Raw genomic sequence first — 19,593 nt, 5'->3', positions numbered from 1 at the left:
GATGTTTTTTTTCCACATCAATGTTTCTCTGTCCCTCTCTCTCTAAAATCAATAAAAATGTATTTAAATTAAATATGTATATAATAAAATAGGCAGTTTAGTGCTCTTGGGAAAGAATGGCCTTTTAAATAAATAATGCTGGGAAAATTGGGTATCTATTTGGTGAAAAAATAAAACTAATTCTTCTTCACACTTTATAAAACAATTCCAGTTGGATTTTTAAGTCCATATTTGAAAGATGATACAAATTCTTTTAGAAGATAATATAGAAGGGTTAGGGCAGGCAAGTAGATCTCAAATATAGTATTTAAGTCATTTAGACTTTATTTTAAACATAATAGGGATTACTAGAGAATTTTGATCCAGGAGCTGGTAATTAAAAATTTTAAATTAAAGGAAACTTTTGGTAGAATTTAAGGTAGGGTGTAATTCTGTTTTTGGTCATGTTTAAAACTTTGTCTTCTGATAATCCTGTACAAAACACTTAAAAATGTTGATAAATCCTAACAAACAGGTCTGGCCAGTGTGGCTTAGTTGGTTGGGCGTCCTCCTGTGCATGGAAAGGTTGCTGGTTCATTCCTGGTCAGGGCACATGCCTGGGTTGTAGGCTCGATCCCTAGTAAGGGGCATACAGGAGGTAGCTGATCGATATACTGCCCTCACATCGATGTTTCTTTTTTTCCCTTTCCCCTCCTCTTTCTCTAAAAATCAATAAAAAAAATCTTAAAAAAAAATCCTAACAAACATTTGAAATGCTCCCGGTGATTGGAATATACTAAGGAAAAGTTTGAGATTAAATATGAACTTATACTTAAGGATGCTTATTTCTCACCCCTTATATCTTGAGTGAGGCACTTATGTCATTTATTTTCAGTTATTCAACAGATAAGAATAAGCACAAATCCTCCGCATGCATGTATATTGGGTCTCTAGCATTTTGGTCTCATTTATAGATTTGGGAAACAGGTGGAACAGTTTATTTAGGAGCAAGAATGATTTCTTTAACATGTTGAGCATATTGGAGAAGTTATTTCACACTGGTGTTAGCAGTAAGAATAGAAGTGAGAACAGTTGGAAAACACTAAGAAGACCATTGTTACTAGAATTATGGTTTATCTTATAATTAGACATGAAACATTTCTATTCAGTAATGTTGAAAGCATAGTTTAAAAATCTAAAATAATTTTGAGTTGAATTTAGTTACAATGATAGCCATTCTAAAAAAAATGTCTAAAATTATAATAATGCAAATGTAATTCTGTAGGAACTCTAAACAAAATATAAATTGGCAGACATTACCCCTACCCAAGATTGCTATTAAAAGACTGATATATTTCTTATTCTTTTTTTTTTTTCAGAAACAGCTTTATTGAGATAAATATACAGTTCACTCATTTAAACTGTATGATTCAGATATGTTCATATATACAGTTTACTCATTTAAACTATATGGTTCAGTGGCTTCCAGTGTATTTACAGAGTTGTGTAACCATTACCACAACCAATTATTGAACATTTTCATTTCCCCAGAAAGAATCCTTATGTCTTTTAGCCATCACTCTCCAACCTCTCGCTTGTCCCCCACCAAGTCCTAGGCAATCACTAACATACTTTGACTTGCTATAGATATGCCCATTTTAGACTTTTCATAAAAATGCAATCATATAATTTGCAGTCTTTCGTAGCTGGCTTTTTTTTTTCTTTTTCATTTAGCACAGTGTTTTCAAGGTTCATCCATGTTGTAGCATCTGTCAGTACTTCATTTATTTTTATTGACAAATAATCTATTGTATGGATATGCCACATTATATTTGTCCATTTTTCCAGTTGATGGACGTTGAGCTGCTTCGACTTTTTGGCTGTTATGAATAAAGCTACTATGAACATTATTTTTTGTGTGGACATTGTTGGGTCATATGGTAACTCTATGTTTAGTAGTTGAAAGAACTCTCAGGCTGTTTTCCAAAGAGGCACATTTCACAAGTGAAGGAGAGAGGGAGGGAGAGAAACATCGATTTATTGTTTCACTTATTTATACACTAGAGGCCCAGTGCATGATTGAATCATGCACGTGTAGGGTCCCCTACACACTTTCGCTTTCGATCGCGGGGGAGCTGGGTGCCTGTCCACTGGTGCTGGAGCAGACAGGCACCCAGCTCCCCCGCTTTTGATGGTCCGTGGTGGAACATGAGTTCGCTGCCCCAGAGGCCCCTTCTCGCAGCACAGCCATGGCGCAGACGCTGAGCTCACGCCGCCACTGGCGACTCGAGCTCAGCGTCCTGCCGGTCCAATCGGCTACCCCGGCCACCCCGAGTCCCGCCCCCTGTGCTTCCCTCTGGCCCAATCGTGGGCATAGCGGAGTGATGGTAATTTACATATTACCATTTTATTAGGTAGGATTCATTGGTTGCTTTTTGTATGTGCCCTGACCAATATCAAACCTGTGACCGGGATCAAACCTGCAACCTTGGTGTATGGTGACGATGCTCTAACCAACTGAGCTACCCAGCCAGGGTCGCTACCTCATTTGGTTTTGATTTGGATATTGCTAATGACTAAGGATGGGCCCTTTGTATGTTTTGTATGGAGAAATGTCTATTTACATCTTTTGACTATTTTTAAAATTAGGTTACTTTTTTTGTTGTTCAGTTGTGATTGTTTTTATGTATTCTGAGTCCTAAACCCTTATTAAATATATAATTTGTAAATATTTTCTCTCCTGTTTTTTAGGTTGCCTTTTAACTTTCTTGATAGTTAAAGGCAGAAAAACTTTTAATTTTGATGTAGACCATTTTTATGTTTTTTGTTGTTGCTGTGTGTGTGTGTGTTTTTTTTAAATATATTTTTTATTGATTTCAGAGAGGAAGGGAGAGGGAAAGAGAGAAACATCAATGATGAGAAAGATTCATTGATTGGCTGCCTCCTGCACGCCCCACACTGGGGATTGAGCCCGCAACCTGGGCATGTGCCCTGACTGGGAATCGAACTGTGACCTGCTGGGTCATAGGTTGACGCTCAACCACTGAGCCATGCGGTCCGGGCTTTGTTGCTGTGTTTTTGGTGTCTATTAATGTTTAAATACTTTTGAAAATGATTTCTGTGTATTACTTGATCTTGCATGAAGATATTTATACTATACTTTTATTTGCATTTTAAGATTGATACAAGTTAGTATAAAAAGCAGTTTTTACAACTTTTCTTTCATTTTTTCCCCCCAATTTTGTCTAAAAATTTTGTTATAGCTCCATAGTGTCAACCCTCCTTGCTCTTATGGATGGATTAGACAATAGGGGTGAAATTGTTGTTATTGGTGCTACAAATAGACTTGATTCTATAGATCCTGCTCTCAGGAGACCTGGTCGTTTTGACAGAGAATTCCTTTTCAACTTGCCTGATCAAAAGGTAAGAGTTTCTGCTCACTACAGACTGATTCATTTGCCTGTCACCATAACCATTATTGCTTGTCTCATTTTCGGTTCTTATAAGTGTATTTCTAAGAGCACATGATCTCACTCATCTAGGGGAAATAATGAACAACATAGACTGATGAACAAGAACAGACCCAGAAACAAGGAGGCATGGATCAGACTGTCGGGCCTCGGGGGGAGGGTAGGGAAGGGTGGGGATAAAGGGAAAGATCAACCAAAGGACTTGTGTGCAGACATATGAGCCCAACCAGTGGTTAAGGACAACAGGGGGGTGGGGGCATGTGTGGGGAGGGGGGTGGGATGGAAATGGGGGGACGAGGACAAATATGTGATACCTTAATCAATAAAGAAATTTAAAAAAAAAAAAAAAAAGGTAAGAGTTTCTGGTTTTGATCTATTAAGATTTATTTGTGATTCAGTTATGCGACATATATGTATTTTGAGAGTGGTATTTTATGAATTTTCATTTTTAAAATATATTTTATTGATTTTTTACAGAGAGGGAGAAGGATAGAGAGTTAGAAACATTGATGAGAGAGAAACATCAATCAGCTGCCTCCTGCACACCTCCTACTGGGGATGTGCCCACAACCAAGGTAAATGCCCTTGACCGGAATCGAACCTGGGACCTTTCAGTCCGCAGCCTGACGCTCTATCCACTGAGCCAAACCGGTTAGGGCTGAATTTTCATTTTTAAAATTGTGCTTCTGGGATATCAGAGTTAATTCTATTAAAAAACCTTGTAATTATTAAATAACTTAGTCTTTTCTATTAATAGTTATCAGAAAGTTTATGTTTTTTAAGAAGTAAGAGGAAAACCCTTGATTAAGTTATTGTAGATGCTTACTCTTTTCTTCTAGTTCTCCAGGTTGGAGTAATTATCTTGTATGGCAGGTTATATGTCTCTAGATAGTCAAAGTAGCTTTGTTCCCATAAAACATTTGTAGCGTATTGGTGGATTTATGAATAAGGGCCCAAATACAAATTTTCATAGAAATGACCATACTATCATACTTAATTAAAAGCAGCATATGTTATTCATTATAGTGTAGTTTCTAAAAGAATGTGTAATTAAAATGGGGTAGTGTATAATCATTGAATATGTAAAATGTTATATATTATACAAAGTTCTTTTTTCCTAATTCTACTTGAAAATTTTATTGTTAGTTTTGGTTTGACCTGTTTAATCATCAGCTGTTTCTTCTCTGGGAACTTAAGTTTGAGAGGGAGAGATGAATGAAGAGACGGTACTATATTTGACAATGCTTCCCATGTAATTTAATATTTCGAATAAGTTTAATGGGAATATTTATAACAGATAGCCATACAAATGTAAATGAAAGAAAGCAGAGAAGATACTACATATGAATATATGTAGATTCACACTCATGTTGTTATATGGCTTTGATTTCAGAATTCTATATATAATGCTTGGCTTATATACATAGATAGGCAAGACTAAGTTGGTAGGACAGTTTAGAAGACTATAGGGCAGGGGTGGGGAACCTTTTTTCTGCCATGGGCCATTTGGATATTTATAATATCTTTCACGGCCCATACAAAATTCCTCATCTTAAAAATATTTGGTCAAACATTTAATTAACTCACCCCAAATGCCTTGGCAGGCCCAGACCAAATGATTTCGCGGGCCTTATACAGCCTGTGGGCCGGACATTTCCCACTGCTGATACAGGGAAATTAAGGCAATGGCTCCACTATATAGAGCAGTTAATACCTCAATTTGACGTCAGTTTGCACAGCCACTAGAATGTGTCTCATTTTTGAATTGACAACCCAATTCATAGGCTTTAATTTGGCATCAGAATCCCACTCTGGTTTACATAGCTCTGTCAGAGTAAGAAACAGCACATACAGTAACATTTTCATTATCCAAGTGCAACTTCCAAGACTGTGCCAGTGCACAGAAGTTTGCTTAGTTGTAGGAGACAAAACTGAAGTGGGTGCAGTCTACGTCAGCCTGGGGAACATCAGCTATCTTGTTGTATATCTTACAACAGTCCAAGCATCTTTTAGGCTCTTACCAGTATATGGGAAATGTGCTTAGTTCTAGGAGACACAGCCAGTATTCATTTCAGCACAGGAAAGCCATTACCTTGATTTCTCAGTTGTCTTCTATTTTGTCTTAGTCATGTAGGCCTCAGAGTCTGTATGCCAATCACAATTAAGAGACTTAATAAACAAGGCCTAGAACAGCATTGTCTAATTCAGTTATCTGCAATAACGGAAATGTTCTTTATTTACATTGTCCACTGAGCAGTGTCCAGTATGATAGCCACTAGCCACATGTGGCTGTTGGGCATTTGAAATGTCATTAGTGTAGCTAAGGAACTGAATTTTAAATTTTATTTAATTAAAAAATTTAAATAAAATAGCATCACATAGCTAGTGGCTTACTGTATTTTGCAGCATGGATCTTGAACATAGTTTTCCACATTAATTTAAACTGTATTTTAAGGAAACTGTGCTGTGAGACCTAAACCTAAGGCCATTTTTTTCTGGTCTGGGTCTGTGGAAAAGACCTGGACTGGCTGTTCACCTTTTTTCCTTAGATAATATTTAAGGTTATGAGACTAGATGAGAGCACCAAGTCCTTTGTCTTAAGTAAAAGGCAAAAGATTTATGCGATCTGAAGAGAAACCAGAGTATGTCCTTTGTCTTAAGGAGCAGTCAGTAAGGTAAGAGGAAAAAGGAAGCCAAGTGAAGAAAGTGCATCAATGAGGAGGTTGTGATTTAATAGTGTTGCTAAGTTAAATCAGATGATGACAGAAAATTAGCTGTCCTGTTTAATTACTATTTATTTATTTACTTTAGAGAGAGAGAGGAAGGGAGAGAAACATCAGTTTGTTGTTCCAACTATTTATGCATTCATTGGTTGATTCTTGTATGTGCCCTCGAACCCGCAACCCGGGTATGTGCCCTGACTGCAAACCCAGGATCTTTCAGTGCATGGGATGATGCTCCAACCAATTAAACCAGAGAAGCCAGGGCTGACTTCAAACTTTTTTAAAATTTTAAATTACTTGTCATTTAGCTCATTGTTAGGCATAGTACTTTATAACTGTGATAGAACCGAAGGTTCTATGAAACCTAAATCTAAAGTTTGTCTAAAAGTTATGATTATTATAACATTAAATTTTTTGTTATATGTTTTCAAATTATAAAAATGATGTGGTGGAGCCGAAACCGGTTTGGCTCAGTGGATAGAGCGTCGGCCTGCGGACTGAAGGGTCCCAGGTTCGATTCCGGTCAAGGGCATGTACCTTGGTTGCGGGCACATCCCCGGTGGGGGGTGTGCAGGAGGCAGCTGATCGATGTTTCTCTCTCATCGATGTTTCTAACTCTCTATCCCTCTCCCTTCCTCTCTGTAAAAAATCAATAAAATATATATTTTAAAAAAAAAAATGATGTGGTGGAAAAGTGAAATTTAGTTTTGAAATCTAGTCCTAAGTCAGTTACGTAATCATATGTGCCACTAGTCACGTTCCCTCACCTCTCTGAATATTAAATGTCTTAGTGTGTGAAATAGAGACAAGATCTCACTACCCATGCCGCAGGGTTATTATGGGAATCAGAGTTGATGAGGATGCCAACGTGTTTAAATTCTTTAAAAATAAACATTTACTTTTCTGGAGTATGGTTAGTCCATAAATTTGTTCCAGCAAATGCATTTGAGGGGCTGATATATTTTATTTAACTGTGTTTTTCTTTTTAGGCAAGAAAACACATATTACAGATTCATACCAGGGATTGGAATCCAAAATTGTCAGATGCTTTTTTAGGTGAATTGGCTGAAAAATGTGTTGGTGAGTGCTACTATTTGAATTCTTTGATTATCATTGTTTATTCTGCTCAGTCTTCCTTTACCCTTATATTTGGAATATGAATGAGTATAGTTATGTCTTTGTGCAATACATGGCTCTACCTTTAAATGTAAAAAATTATTTTAAACATTGCACTTGAAGTTTGAACACTTCTAAATTAGGATTTTAACTGCCATTAGGTGATTGACTAACAAAGCTCAGTAGTAATATTCCTTTCATTGAGTGCTGGATTTTCATAATGTTATTACAGTGTTTCCTTTTAGGAATTGTCCCCTTTCAGAAATTTTACTAAGAAAAGTAAGTGTAAACTTGACAGATAAAGATTCATGTCAAAGGCAGGACTGTGTAGTCTTTCACTTTGCAGATTACATGATGGACTCATCTTCATGAAGTTGAGTGAGAGGAGTCTTCAAAGAACATACAAATGGCATCTGCTAGTATTTCCCCAAATATAAAACTTTCCAATTTAATGTCATTCACAGAATGGAAGATCTCCCACAGAGTGAATGACACTACTGTCCTAAAAGGATATGGTCAGAGTATTTTATGTACATACATGACCATACATAGGAGATGGAATTCAGGGGTTTTGGCTCTAATCAGGTCTGAAATAAAAATGAGTACATATTTAAGCAATCAAGTATACACATAGATATTTTTCCTTTATTCTTTTTCCATCTTTTGTCTGCTTTCCTAAAAAATCTATATTAAAAGATCTCTCTCCATGAACTTTTCAAGTAGTATGTAGAAACCCCCCAAATAAGTCCACTAACCATCAACAGCTTACTTGGGAAAACTTTAAAGTTACCAAAACCAAAAAGAACAATTTAGTTTTAAAAAAATCATTGTGATCCACCATCAGATAATTAAAACTTAAATAGAACATTAGTCCATTCAGTTAGCTACATCCGAATTATCCTCTTCATCCACAGGGACCTCCATCTCCGAAGCAGCATCTCTCAGCTTTTGAACCTCAAAGACCTCGACATCTTCTGGTGAGGAGAAAACGTAAATCTCTCCAGCACTACTCCAGTTTAAGCTTTGCCTGGTATCAGAGAGCATGCGCCAAATCCATTTCATGTACATTTAGCTTGACCTTCGCAAAGCCCTGTGCTGCTTTATGGGAGAGGGTGGTATTTGGTGCAGAATCCAGTCTTTTCCCATTTTGAAATTTGACCCCTCTTATATCCTGCTATTTTTATGATATTGTATTAGAGTACAGGTCAGACTGGGGAATTTTTATAGTTTCTTCTGTGAATTTGTCACAGAATGATCCTTAACTGAAATAAGAAGTCTTCAGAAAATTTTGGAAACTCCCTAAAACATAGATGCTTTTTAAATTACTTTCTATTACCCTATCTACCATGTGAAATAATATTATATACTCTAATTCTTCATACTAAATGTTAGAATCTTAGTTTCCATTTTCATTTCTAAAGACCACTACATATTTTTTCAAGTGATTAATTTTTCTGTAGTTAAAAAAATTTTAAAACATAATTTCTTATAGGACTGAACAACTTCTCTTACCTTCTTTGGGGTGGTGGTGGTTTAGAATCTGCTTATGTATACACATTTTCTTTTTGGAGAAAGACATATAAGTCCATTATAATTTTTTATTATGATTTTGGTGGTGACATTTTAAGGTGAAACCAGTTCATATTAAAAAAATCAAATGCAGGTCTTCAAACAGGAATGAAATAGTAATAAATTTTAAATTCATTATGAACTTACCATTTTATGTACCCCAAACATGTTTTAACAAGTATGAGTTCAGTTCATGCTTAACAAAAACTGTACAGTCTTGATGAACAACTGCAAAAATAGCTGACCGCTTGTTAGAGGTTATGGATTTGGTAACTTTTACCTTGAAATAAATTCCCAAGTACTTGGAGATGTTTGCATGCATAATAGGTGTGATTTTTTTAGTAGTGCTCAAATAATTCAGTATGCAGAACATGTATACAAATAGTAGGAGCTTAAGGTTAATGAAGAGCTTAAACCTAATTATATTTCTCTATTCATTTTTACTAAGAGAGCCAGAACAGTGAAAGTGTATCATTGAGGCATCTATCTTGTGAGCCTTCATTATGTTTGATGTTTTACTTAAAAAATAAATTATATTATTGCCTATTTCTAGTCCCTCTTTGAATAGCTTCTATTTTCAGTGTTTCAGACCAATTTCCATCATAATACCAGTATTAAAAAATGCTTTTTTCTTTTATATCTAGATATTTGGCTTCTTCAGAGCATTATAATTGTAATGGTGGAATTAGTATGCTTATGGAATTCATATGAAAAAGGATTTTTTTTCCCTTAACATCAACTTTTAACTTTCAAAAGGCTTAGTATATTTTCAGTATGTTTAGAATGATTATATCATCTATTTTTCTAAAGTAGGACTCTTAAGTGAAAAAATACGCTCTTAATTGTGGTTACCCAAATATAATTTATTTAGCCATAGTTTTGATGTACTTTTAATTCTGTTTTAGAGTCTCATAAAGGAAAAAAATGTGTGTGTGTGTGCGCGCGCCGTATTTTCCGGTGTGTGCGCGCGCCGTATTTTCCGGCGTATAAGACGACTTTTTCACCCAGGAAAATCTTCTATATGCCCAGTCGTCTTATACGCCGGAAAATATGGTATATGTATGTGTTTGTGTATGTATGTGTGTGTAATATACATATATATACACACACACACACACACACACACACGCATCCATATATATTTAAATATTTTTTTTTAAATATTTTATTGATTTTTCACAGAGAGGGAGAGGGACAGAGAGCTAGAAACATCGATGAGAGAGAGACATCGACCAGCTGCCCCCTGCACACCCCCCACTGGGGACGTGCCCGCAACCAATGTACATGCCCTTGACCAGAATCGAACCCGGGACCCCCCAGTCCGCAGACCGACGCTCTATCCACTGAGCCAAACCGGTTTCGGCATATATATTTAAATATTGTTGAAAGTATTACATATGTCCCTTCCCCCCATTGACCCCTTCTAGCCCTGCCCCGCCCTCACCCCAGGCCTTCACCACCCTATTGTCTGTGTCCATGAATAAAGGAAATATATTACTAATTCAGTTCTTAATATTTTTGTATATAAGAATCACTTGTAAAGCTTTCTGAAAATATACGTTTATAATATTAAACCACAAGAGCTTCTGATTTACTATTTATTGGGAATCTGTTTTTGTTTCAGTTTCATTGTTTATTCAGATGAGTAGTCAAGGTTGAGCACCCCAGATAAAAACTAATAATTCTCATTCATAAGCAAATGTAAAGAAGATAAAGCCTATTTTTTATAGTCTAAAGTTTACTTACTTAAATGGGATCTATTATTATTGATAAGCTTTTAGCTTATCTTTAATAAATTAAGAAAATGAACATTATATTGCTGTTATGTAAATTATTAACATTATTATGTCAAATGTTATGGGCAACATTTACTGCATGAAATACCTTTTAGTTGCTTTTTGTTTTGCATTGTTTCTGAGTTGTTGTTTTTTTCCCGTTTTTAACTTAGGTTTTGCACTGAAAATTAGGATTATATATAGTATGTTCACTAACTGTGTATATACTTTAAAAATTATTGTTGATATTATTACAGGTAGTCTCCCATTCTCCCCCTTCCCCATTTGCCTACGTCTACCCAGCCCCTGGTACCCCTACCTGGCCTTCACTCTGTTGTCTGTGTCCATGGCTATGTATATATGTTCTTTGACTACTCTCTTCACCTTTTATCCAGTTCCCCCTTCCTCCTTCCCTCTGTATATACTTTTTAAAAAAAAATATGTTTTTATTGATTTCAGAGAGGAAGGGAGAGGGATAGAGAGAGAAACATCAGTGATGAGAGAGAATCATTGACTGGCTGCCTCCTGCATACCCCCTACTCGGGGGGTGGGATCCAGTCCGCAACCCTGGCATGTGCCCTTGGCCGGAATCGAACCAGGGACCCTTAAGTCCACAGACTGACGCTCTATCCACTGAGCCAAACCAGCTAGGGCTGTATATACTTTTAAAGAAGAAAAAGAAAAGTGGTTGTTTATATTGTTTCAAAAGGGTAGTTTATTCTTTACTTCCTCAGAAATGGATTATTTCATTAAGTATTTATGAGCTGATGTTTTACAGTTATTTTGTTGAACTAATTTAACAGATATGTATGGCACAGGAAATAATACTTTTTTTTCACTGAGAAATAGAAAATAAAATGAGAGAGTAATGGTAAATTTTATTATTCTGCAGAATTATTTGGGAGATTGATTGCTGTCATGGGACAGTGTTAATCCTTAATCTGCTTATAGTTTTCTGAATTAAATTCTCATAGGTCATATTAAGTTTTCCCCCAACTCTGTATAAATGTTTCTTTAGGAATGCAATACTTTCTATGTTTTTTCATAACTTTCATTAAAATTATTAAGTTGCTTTAATAATAAAATTGTTTAGATTTCTAAAAAAAAAGAAAAACTCAGTAACTATAATTTATCCACTTCTTATGGTAGTACATAGTAACCTAACAGTTTTACCTTCCCAAACTACATATAAGCCTGGAGTTAACTCTTTTTCTCTTTTTATTCATTCTTTTACTCAAGAAATATTTATTGGATATCTACTAAATGCCAGGCCAGGCATCATTCTCTGTATTTGAGAATCCTTACTGATCAAAACAAATACCCCTACTCTCACAGAGCTCACATTGCAGTTGGGGAAGGCAGAAATAAAGATAATAGGTAAATGATTCGGTGGTGAGTGCTACGGAAAAAAGAGAGCAGAGTAAAGAGGATCCCCCCCCCCCCCCCAGTTATTTGTAAGACTTGATTAACAGAATTATTTGCCCTAGCAGTTTGATTTATATGGGTTTGTCCCTTAATGTATTTTTTCTACCAGTTAGTCTAGGGCAGTGGTCGGCAAACTCATTAGTCAACAGAGCCAAATATCAACAGTACAAAGATTGAAATTTCTTTTGAGAGCCAAATTTTTTAAACTTAAACTAAGCTGGCCTTTGCTAAAAACTCAAGGGGCCAAAGAGCTTCATGTGGCTCGCGAGCTGCAGTTTGCCGACCACTGGTCTAGGGCCATTTCTTCTCTCCTCATTGGTGGTCTTCCTGTCTAACTACCATTTTTGTTTCAGTATTTAAGTGTTCAGTGAGACCATTGTGAGGTATAAAAAGATAAATAAACCTGATACCACTCTGAAGAGCTGAGAGACCAATGTTGTATAACTAGGTCAAGTGGTTCCCCCTGCTGGTGTAATTGATAAAGGTGGCCAAATGCAAGCTTAATTGCTAATATAAAAAACAACATGGTTAGTTTGAGTTTTCTTTATTTTTGTGTTAAAAACCTAATAAATAGTGTATTTTTGTATTTGTTGCTTAAATGAATGAAATGACTTAAAAGCATCGGGGGCTTGATCTGTTGTTAACTATTATAATCATTTAAATATGGGTAATGGATAATACCCTTGTTGGTATATTCCTTAGAACTAGATCATCAGTCATTTTAAGCTAAAAAAAAAAAAAGTAATATATAACATACGTGAAGTTAATGTGAAAAATTAATGCATTTTTATTCCCTTTAATGTTTTGGAACTATCAGAGATGATCACAACTTTAAAATATAATTTTGGGATAATTAGATATCAATTTCTTCTCAGTTGCATTCAGACTTGGTAGTAGAATAAGCTCTGTTTTTGAAGTTTCTGCTTATGTGTTATTTTGTATTACTCTATGTGTTTGGAAATTAGTAATATTGAAAAAATTGATAGGTAACTGTAATGTCATAAAGACTAAACTAATGATTGGGAATATTGATGAAGGATTGAGATGAAACTATATTCTTTTAAAACCTCTTTTGAAGAAAAATTGTCAATTATCATCTGTGGTATTGGCACAAAATATAGGACTTATTTTAATATTGTTCATGTGTTTGTTAATATAAATATTCAAAACATTTTAGTCTTAATGAGTAAACAATTAGGTGATTTTAAATGGTCAACTTTTGTTTTGCTGATAAAATTACAAATAATTATTGATTTTTGTATTATTTCCTTAGGTAAAGATGTGTATATTGTGAAACAGAGTTGGCCTTAGAAGAATGAACTTACTTTGTTGTCCTTTTCCTTTTGTGCATTAGGGTATTGTGGAGCTGATATCAAGGCCCTGTGCACTGAAGCTGCCCTGATTGCCCTGCGGAGGCGTTACCCCCAGATCTATGCCAGCAGCCATAAACTGCAGCTAGATGTTTCCTCAATAGTGCTCAGCGCTCAAGATTTTTATCATGCAATGCAGAATATTGTGCCTGCTTCCCAGCGTGCTGTCATGTCTTCGGGACATGCACTGTCCCCCATCATAAGGCCACTGCTAGAAAGAAGCTTCAACAATATCTTGGCAGTCTTGCAAAAAGTGTTTCCTCATGCTGAAGTTAGCCAGAGTGACAGGAAAGAAGGTACTATAATTATTTTTTCGTATTGTTAAAATGAAACAAGTATAGGCATAAATAAATCAATTTTGAATTTCCTCATAAGCTTATTTATTTATGTGTTACTCTTTTATATTTGCCATGAATATAGAAAATATACCTTTTTTATTCACAACTGTGTATTCCTGGCCTGGCATGTTGCCTAGTATATGGTAGTTGATTAGTGAATGTTTATTAAAAATACACACGTGAATGTTTGTTTATTTGCTCTTGGGACATTCTGAGTATCTTAATGTAGGAGTATTATGGTCTTTTGAGGAGCTGACTATAATAATAATGACTTACAATTATGTTATTATTATAAAGCCCTTACACAAATTGTCGTTTATTAATTCTCATAACAATCCTGTGGGGTAGGTACTCTTTATTTTATAAATGAGGAAACTAGAAGATTGAGGAAGGTATTTACTTATATAGGGTCACTCAGTAAATTCTAGGGCTTACTCAAACCCAGGGACCCTGACTACAGAACCCATGCTCTTAATTATGGTACTGTAAAGCCCCTCTGGATTCTATTCATCATTTGTTTTTATTGGCAGAGCAGTCTAGTTTGCTGTACTAATGGAGTATAAATTTTTAGTGAGGAAGTAGATTAGAATCAGGTTATAAAATATCTTGGATTCTAGCCTCAAGATTGTAGTTTGGACCTGAGGTAAAGATAGAAAGCTATGGGAGTGGGGTGGGGGCGACAATGGTAAGATATGTACACATATAATACCTTAATAAAAAAATAAAAAAAAAAAGATAGAAAAGCTACCTTTAAAAACAGAAAGCTACCTTTCCTGTTCATTTACAGGAAAACTTTAAGTTCATAAGCTAATCAGAGTAAAGCCGATGAACTTTGAAGAGAAAGTAATATGTTTTAATTATCTTCATTTCCCCAGTTCCGTGGTCGGCAAACTGCAGCTCGCGAGCCACATGCGGCTCTTTGGCCCCTCGAGTGTGGCTCTTCCACAAAATACCACGGCCTGGGCAAGTCTATTTTGAAGAAGTGGCATTAGAAGAAGTTTAAGTTTAAAAAATTTGGCTCTCAAAAGAAATTTCAATCGTTGTACTGTTGATATTTGGCTCTGTTGACTAATGAGTTTGCCGACCACTGCCCCAGTTCATAGTATCTTGTTTAGCAAGTGGTCTGTATCAAATAGAAAATTGTTCAGTGAATTACACTAACATTGAAAATATATGTAGTAAAACCCATTAATATTCAAATGAATTTTGCTGTTCTAAATCTATTTTTCAGGAACTTTATTTTTTAGGGATGGATTCTCATGAAATGTCATATGGATTATTCAGTTTTTTTAATTAAATATGGAAGGGAATAAATATTTTATTATCTTTGAGCCAGGTATTCTGCCATAAATCATACATTTCATATCTCTAACTTCCACAACTAAGGATATGTACTAGTATTTCCCACCCAACTTTTTAAAACTTAAAACAAATATTTTTATTGACTTATAGAGAGAGAGGAAGGGAGAGGGAGAGAGAAACATTGATGTGGGAGCATAATATCTATCAGCTGCCTCTTGCACACCCCCTACCTGGGATTGAGCCTGCAACCTGGGCATGTGTCCTGACCGGGAATTAAATTAGTAGCAACTTTTCAGTGCATGGGACGATGCCCAACCAACTGAGCTACACTGACCAAGGCTTCCCAAATGTTTTAATTTGTTGCTTTTATAAGAACTGGCCATAACTGAAGATTTCTGGGGATTTCTCCTCTTCTTTCATGTGGGACATGTTTCTTTGTTTCTTCATTTTGGCTGCCTCTCTGTATTTGTTTCTCTGTGTTAGGTAGATCTGCTGTTTCTCCCAGTCTTAGTAGGGTGACCTTGTGTAATAGGTGTCCTGTGGCTCAGTGGCTCAATGTCCTTGATCACCTGAGCGAGGTGCTCCAGGAATATCCCTTGTGTGGGTTATGTGAGCCCTCCTATGGTAATTGAGTCTTGATTACTGCTGGCCCATCCCTGGGTGGGATTGACCCTCAGGCTGGCTGACTCTGAGGAGTGACCACCACAATGTAGAGCTCTGTGCAGGTGCTGACCACATGCAGCAGAATTTGCTCCAGTAGGTTCTGGTGCCCACTGAAGTCGCCCTGTGAAGTGTGCTGCTTGTGGGACTAATTGGTTCGTGCTCTGATGTGGTCTGAAGCCAACCAGTAGGTGTGTTGGTTCTGGGTCAAGTGCCCTATTTTATTCCAAATATCTTAGATGAAATGTACTGGTTTTCATCAAAATTAACTTAGAGATAAATATTACATGATCTCACTCATTTGTGGAATATAAAGAACATCATAAACTAATGAACAAAAATAGATACAAAGACAAAGAAGCATTGAACAGACTGTTAAATTTCAGCAGGAAGACAGGGGAGGGTTGGGGGGCAGTAAGAGATCAACCAAAGGACTTGTATGCATGCATATAAGCATAACCAATGGACACAGACACTGGGGGGTGAGGGCATGTGCCGGGGGTTGGGGGAGGCTAGGGGAAGGTCAGTGGGGGGAAAAAGGAGACATATGTACTACTATTTGTAATACTTAAACCAGCGGTCGCCAACCTTTCGGACGTGGACCACCAGTTGGCGACTCCTGCTTTAAACAATTAAAAAAATTAACTTAGAGATTTTTAATAAATAGGGATGGGTATTTTATGTGAGTGCTATTTCTTAAATAGGATGGGTATTTTATGCGAGTGCTATTTCTTCTCAGTCTTCTTGTAGTCAATGGAGACTCCTAAATTATATCTTACAACACTTAAGTAGTCTGTAATGGTGAAAGAATTACATTATTTCACTTATAAATTGTTCAAAACAGTGCAGTTTGTCAGCCTGCTCAATCTATATTATTTGATAACTTCCTAGTTAGTCATTTGATATTTTTAAATATATTTTTTATTGTTGATAGTATTACAGATACCTCCCATTTCCTACCCCTTTCCCCCCTCCTCCCAACCCTTTCTCCCCCTCTCCCAGGTCTTCACTACCCTATTGCCTCTGTCCATGGCTATGCATATCTCTCTATATAAAAGCCTAATATGCAAAGTGTCCCCTTGTGAGTTCAATTGACTGGGAGTTCGATCACTTGCTATGACATGCGTTGACCACAAGGGTGTGGCGTGGAAGGAAGGAAGGCCCTGGCCAGCAGCTGGCACCTGGGGAAGGGAGGCCCTGGCTGGCAGCCGCCAGCTGCTAGGGACCCTACCTGTGCACGAATTGTGTGCACAGGGCCTCTAGTAAGTATATAAGTTCTTTGGTTTATCTTTTCTTGTCCCCCCAAATCCACATCGAGGTATGTCAGTCTGTTCCATGTCTCCATGGTTCTGGTTAATTTGATTTTTAAACCAATTTTTCTTAGCTTTTGAAGAGCACTAATATTAAATGACTTTATAAGCCTCAAACTTGTCGGGTTTTTTTCTTTTGTTTTTGAACAGATATAGATACTCTAGTTTTAGATGATAGTGAAGATGAGAATGCTTTATCAATTTTTGAGACCAGTTGTCACTCAGGATCACCAAAGAAACAGTCATCAGCTGCTGCTGTACATAAATCCTACCTTCATTTTACAATGTAAGTAATGTAAATCACATTTCTTTCTATTTAGCATAAGTTTTACTACTTTATGGTTAGAATTATGGTATATTTTTACTTATGGTTATAACCTTGAGGACTTTGATTTTCTGTTGTTTGGACACAGTTCTGGAATACTTACTGTGTATATTTTTTGTGTGTGGTAATAAATTGGTTTATAAGTCAACTGTAAAAAATTTTTCTTTTTTTTTTTTTTTTTATTGCCATTTTTATTTTATTCTACCCCTGCCCCAAGGGAAGTGCTTCTGAGTTGCCTCTCTTTTCTCGTTGGTCGAAGTGATGAAAGCATCTGAGGTCACCCCAGCTGTGAGTTTGCAACCCAGGAGACAAAGAGAGCGAAGAAATGTTATGTCAAAATACTTTACATATTAAAATCCAAAAAGCGACTATTTGGACAAATATGTGATACCTTAATCAATCAATCAATCAATTAATCAATAAACAAACAAAAAGCGACTATTTGAGGTTTTTAAGAGATGAATGGATTCTTTTTTTTTTTATTTTTTTTATTTTTTTAATTTCTTTATTGATTAAGGTGTCACATATTTGTCCTCATCCCCCCATTCCCATCCCACCCCTCTCCCCAAAAAATTTTTTCTAAACAGATTATTTATCTTTAGAAAATCAACTCATGTCCCTAATTTTATTGCTTTTTATTTGAACTAAATGAACAGAAGTGAATTATTTACCATGGTTAGAATATTTTAATTTACAATAAGTTTCAGATGATAATTTAGGGACTCTAGGGTACTAAAAAGATTTTGAATTAGAAATTGCTCAGTAATTAAACAAGTAACTTTTCAATTCTCCAAAATCCCATTAGTTTACACTTTCCTAATTTAGATTTCTATTTACATTCACCTTTATCTATATTAAAACAGCTTTTGCTGTGCACTTTAATGGGTAAACAATATTAGTGCTAATCTAATTTTAAATTAAGGGACCAAATAGTTTCAAATACTAATAGCATCATCACTTACATTTACATAATTATTATGAGAGTTAAAGGACCATAATGCTCCAGTCAGGTAAGTCTAATCGCACTTTTTTTTTTGAAGATGTTGGGTTATGTGTTACATTTAAGTAGTTTTCCTTTTGACATATTTTGAACAAATCTAAGTCTTCAACTTGAATTGAAGTTTCTCCCATGTAGATTTTGGTAAAATGTTATTTTAATTATTTGCATTGATAACTCTTGCTTGTTTTGCATTTTTAAAAATGAGAATAAATTGCTTTCATTTACTCTTTTTTTCTTTTAACAGCAAGCTCTTCTATTAGAAACTTTTTATTTTACTCCTGGGTCATTACTTGTATGCCCTCAGGGACGTTTTCTTAGACTATTTCAGTAATTTTACAGATCTGCTTTATTCATGGCTAAGGGAAAGCCAAACAGTCCTCCCCCTCCCCACCTAGCTAGCCTGTGTGTGTGTGTGTGTGTGTGTGTGTGTGTGTGTGTGTAAGTGTGTAAATTGTTTTTTCAATTTTAGTTATTTGGGTTTGAAATACATGATAGCAGAGCTAAGAAACTGTCAAAAGATAATATGTTCCAATTTTATAAGATAGTTCTGTTGTCAGTAAAGTGATACAGAAATAGATTTTGATATGATAAAATTTTTTAAAATAATTTTTTAATTGATTTCAGAGAGGAAGGGAGAGGGAGAGAAAGATAGAAACATAAATGATGAGAGAGAATCATTGGGGATCGAGCCCACAACCCGGGCATGTGCCCTTGACTGGAATCGAACCTGGGACCTTTCAGTACACAGCCCGACCCTCTATCCACTGAGCCAAACCAGCTAGGGCTAGTTTAGCCTTTTTGAAATTGGTTTAATTTTAGCTTCCTTTACATAAGCTTTTCTAGTTCTGATTTGACTTTAATAGTGAGACAGCTATATATTCTAGAATAAGCTTTTTTTTGGTTATAGATGTTTTGATAAATTTTACTCATTTATTTCTTTATCCACCCATTCTGCCAGTTTTTATGTGTTTATTATACGACAGGCACTGTACTAGGTGCCAAAGACATAAGCATGATTAAAGTATAACATTCTTAGTCTGGAGAAGTTCTTGTTATTGGAGATGACAGACATTGCAATATGGCTGAGGTGCTATGAAAGCACAACTAAGAAGCTTTCATTGGGAAATCCAGGAGGGCTTCGCAGGAGAAATAGTGACATTTGCTATTTTTTTGAGTAGGAGTTAGCATCTGATGTTCATTGCAAACTAGATGTGTGGTAAATGTATAAAGC

The 19,593-nt window shown here is 35.9% G+C and overlaps 1 protein-coding gene across 1 annotated transcript in view; it reads left to right on the top strand.

Moving 5' to 3' along the window:
* The window catches only part of ATAD2B (ATPase family AAA domain containing 2B), a 117,306-nt gene that overhangs the window by 41,988 nt on the left and 55,725 nt on the right, over positions 1-19,593 (top strand). Inside the window, exons 14-17 of the mRNA XM_054727877.1 lie at positions 3,243-3,402; positions 7,162-7,252; positions 13,412-13,723; positions 17,188-17,323. Coding sequence (XP_054583852.1) covers positions 3,243-3,402; positions 7,162-7,252; positions 13,412-13,723; positions 17,188-17,323 — 699 coding nt within the window. The remainder of the gene's footprint in view (positions 1-3,242; positions 3,403-7,161; positions 7,253-13,411; positions 13,724-17,187; positions 17,324-19,593) is intronic.

Source organism: Eptesicus fuscus, chromosome 16, assembly GCF_027574615.1.
Source record: "Eptesicus fuscus isolate TK198812 chromosome 16, DD_ASM_mEF_20220401, whole genome shotgun sequence".
NCBI lineage: Eukaryota > Metazoa > Chordata > Mammalia > Chiroptera > Vespertilionidae > Eptesicus > Eptesicus fuscus.
The sequence above is the reverse complement of the archived record's forward strand: the minus strand, read 5'-3'. Positions and strand labels throughout refer to the sequence as shown.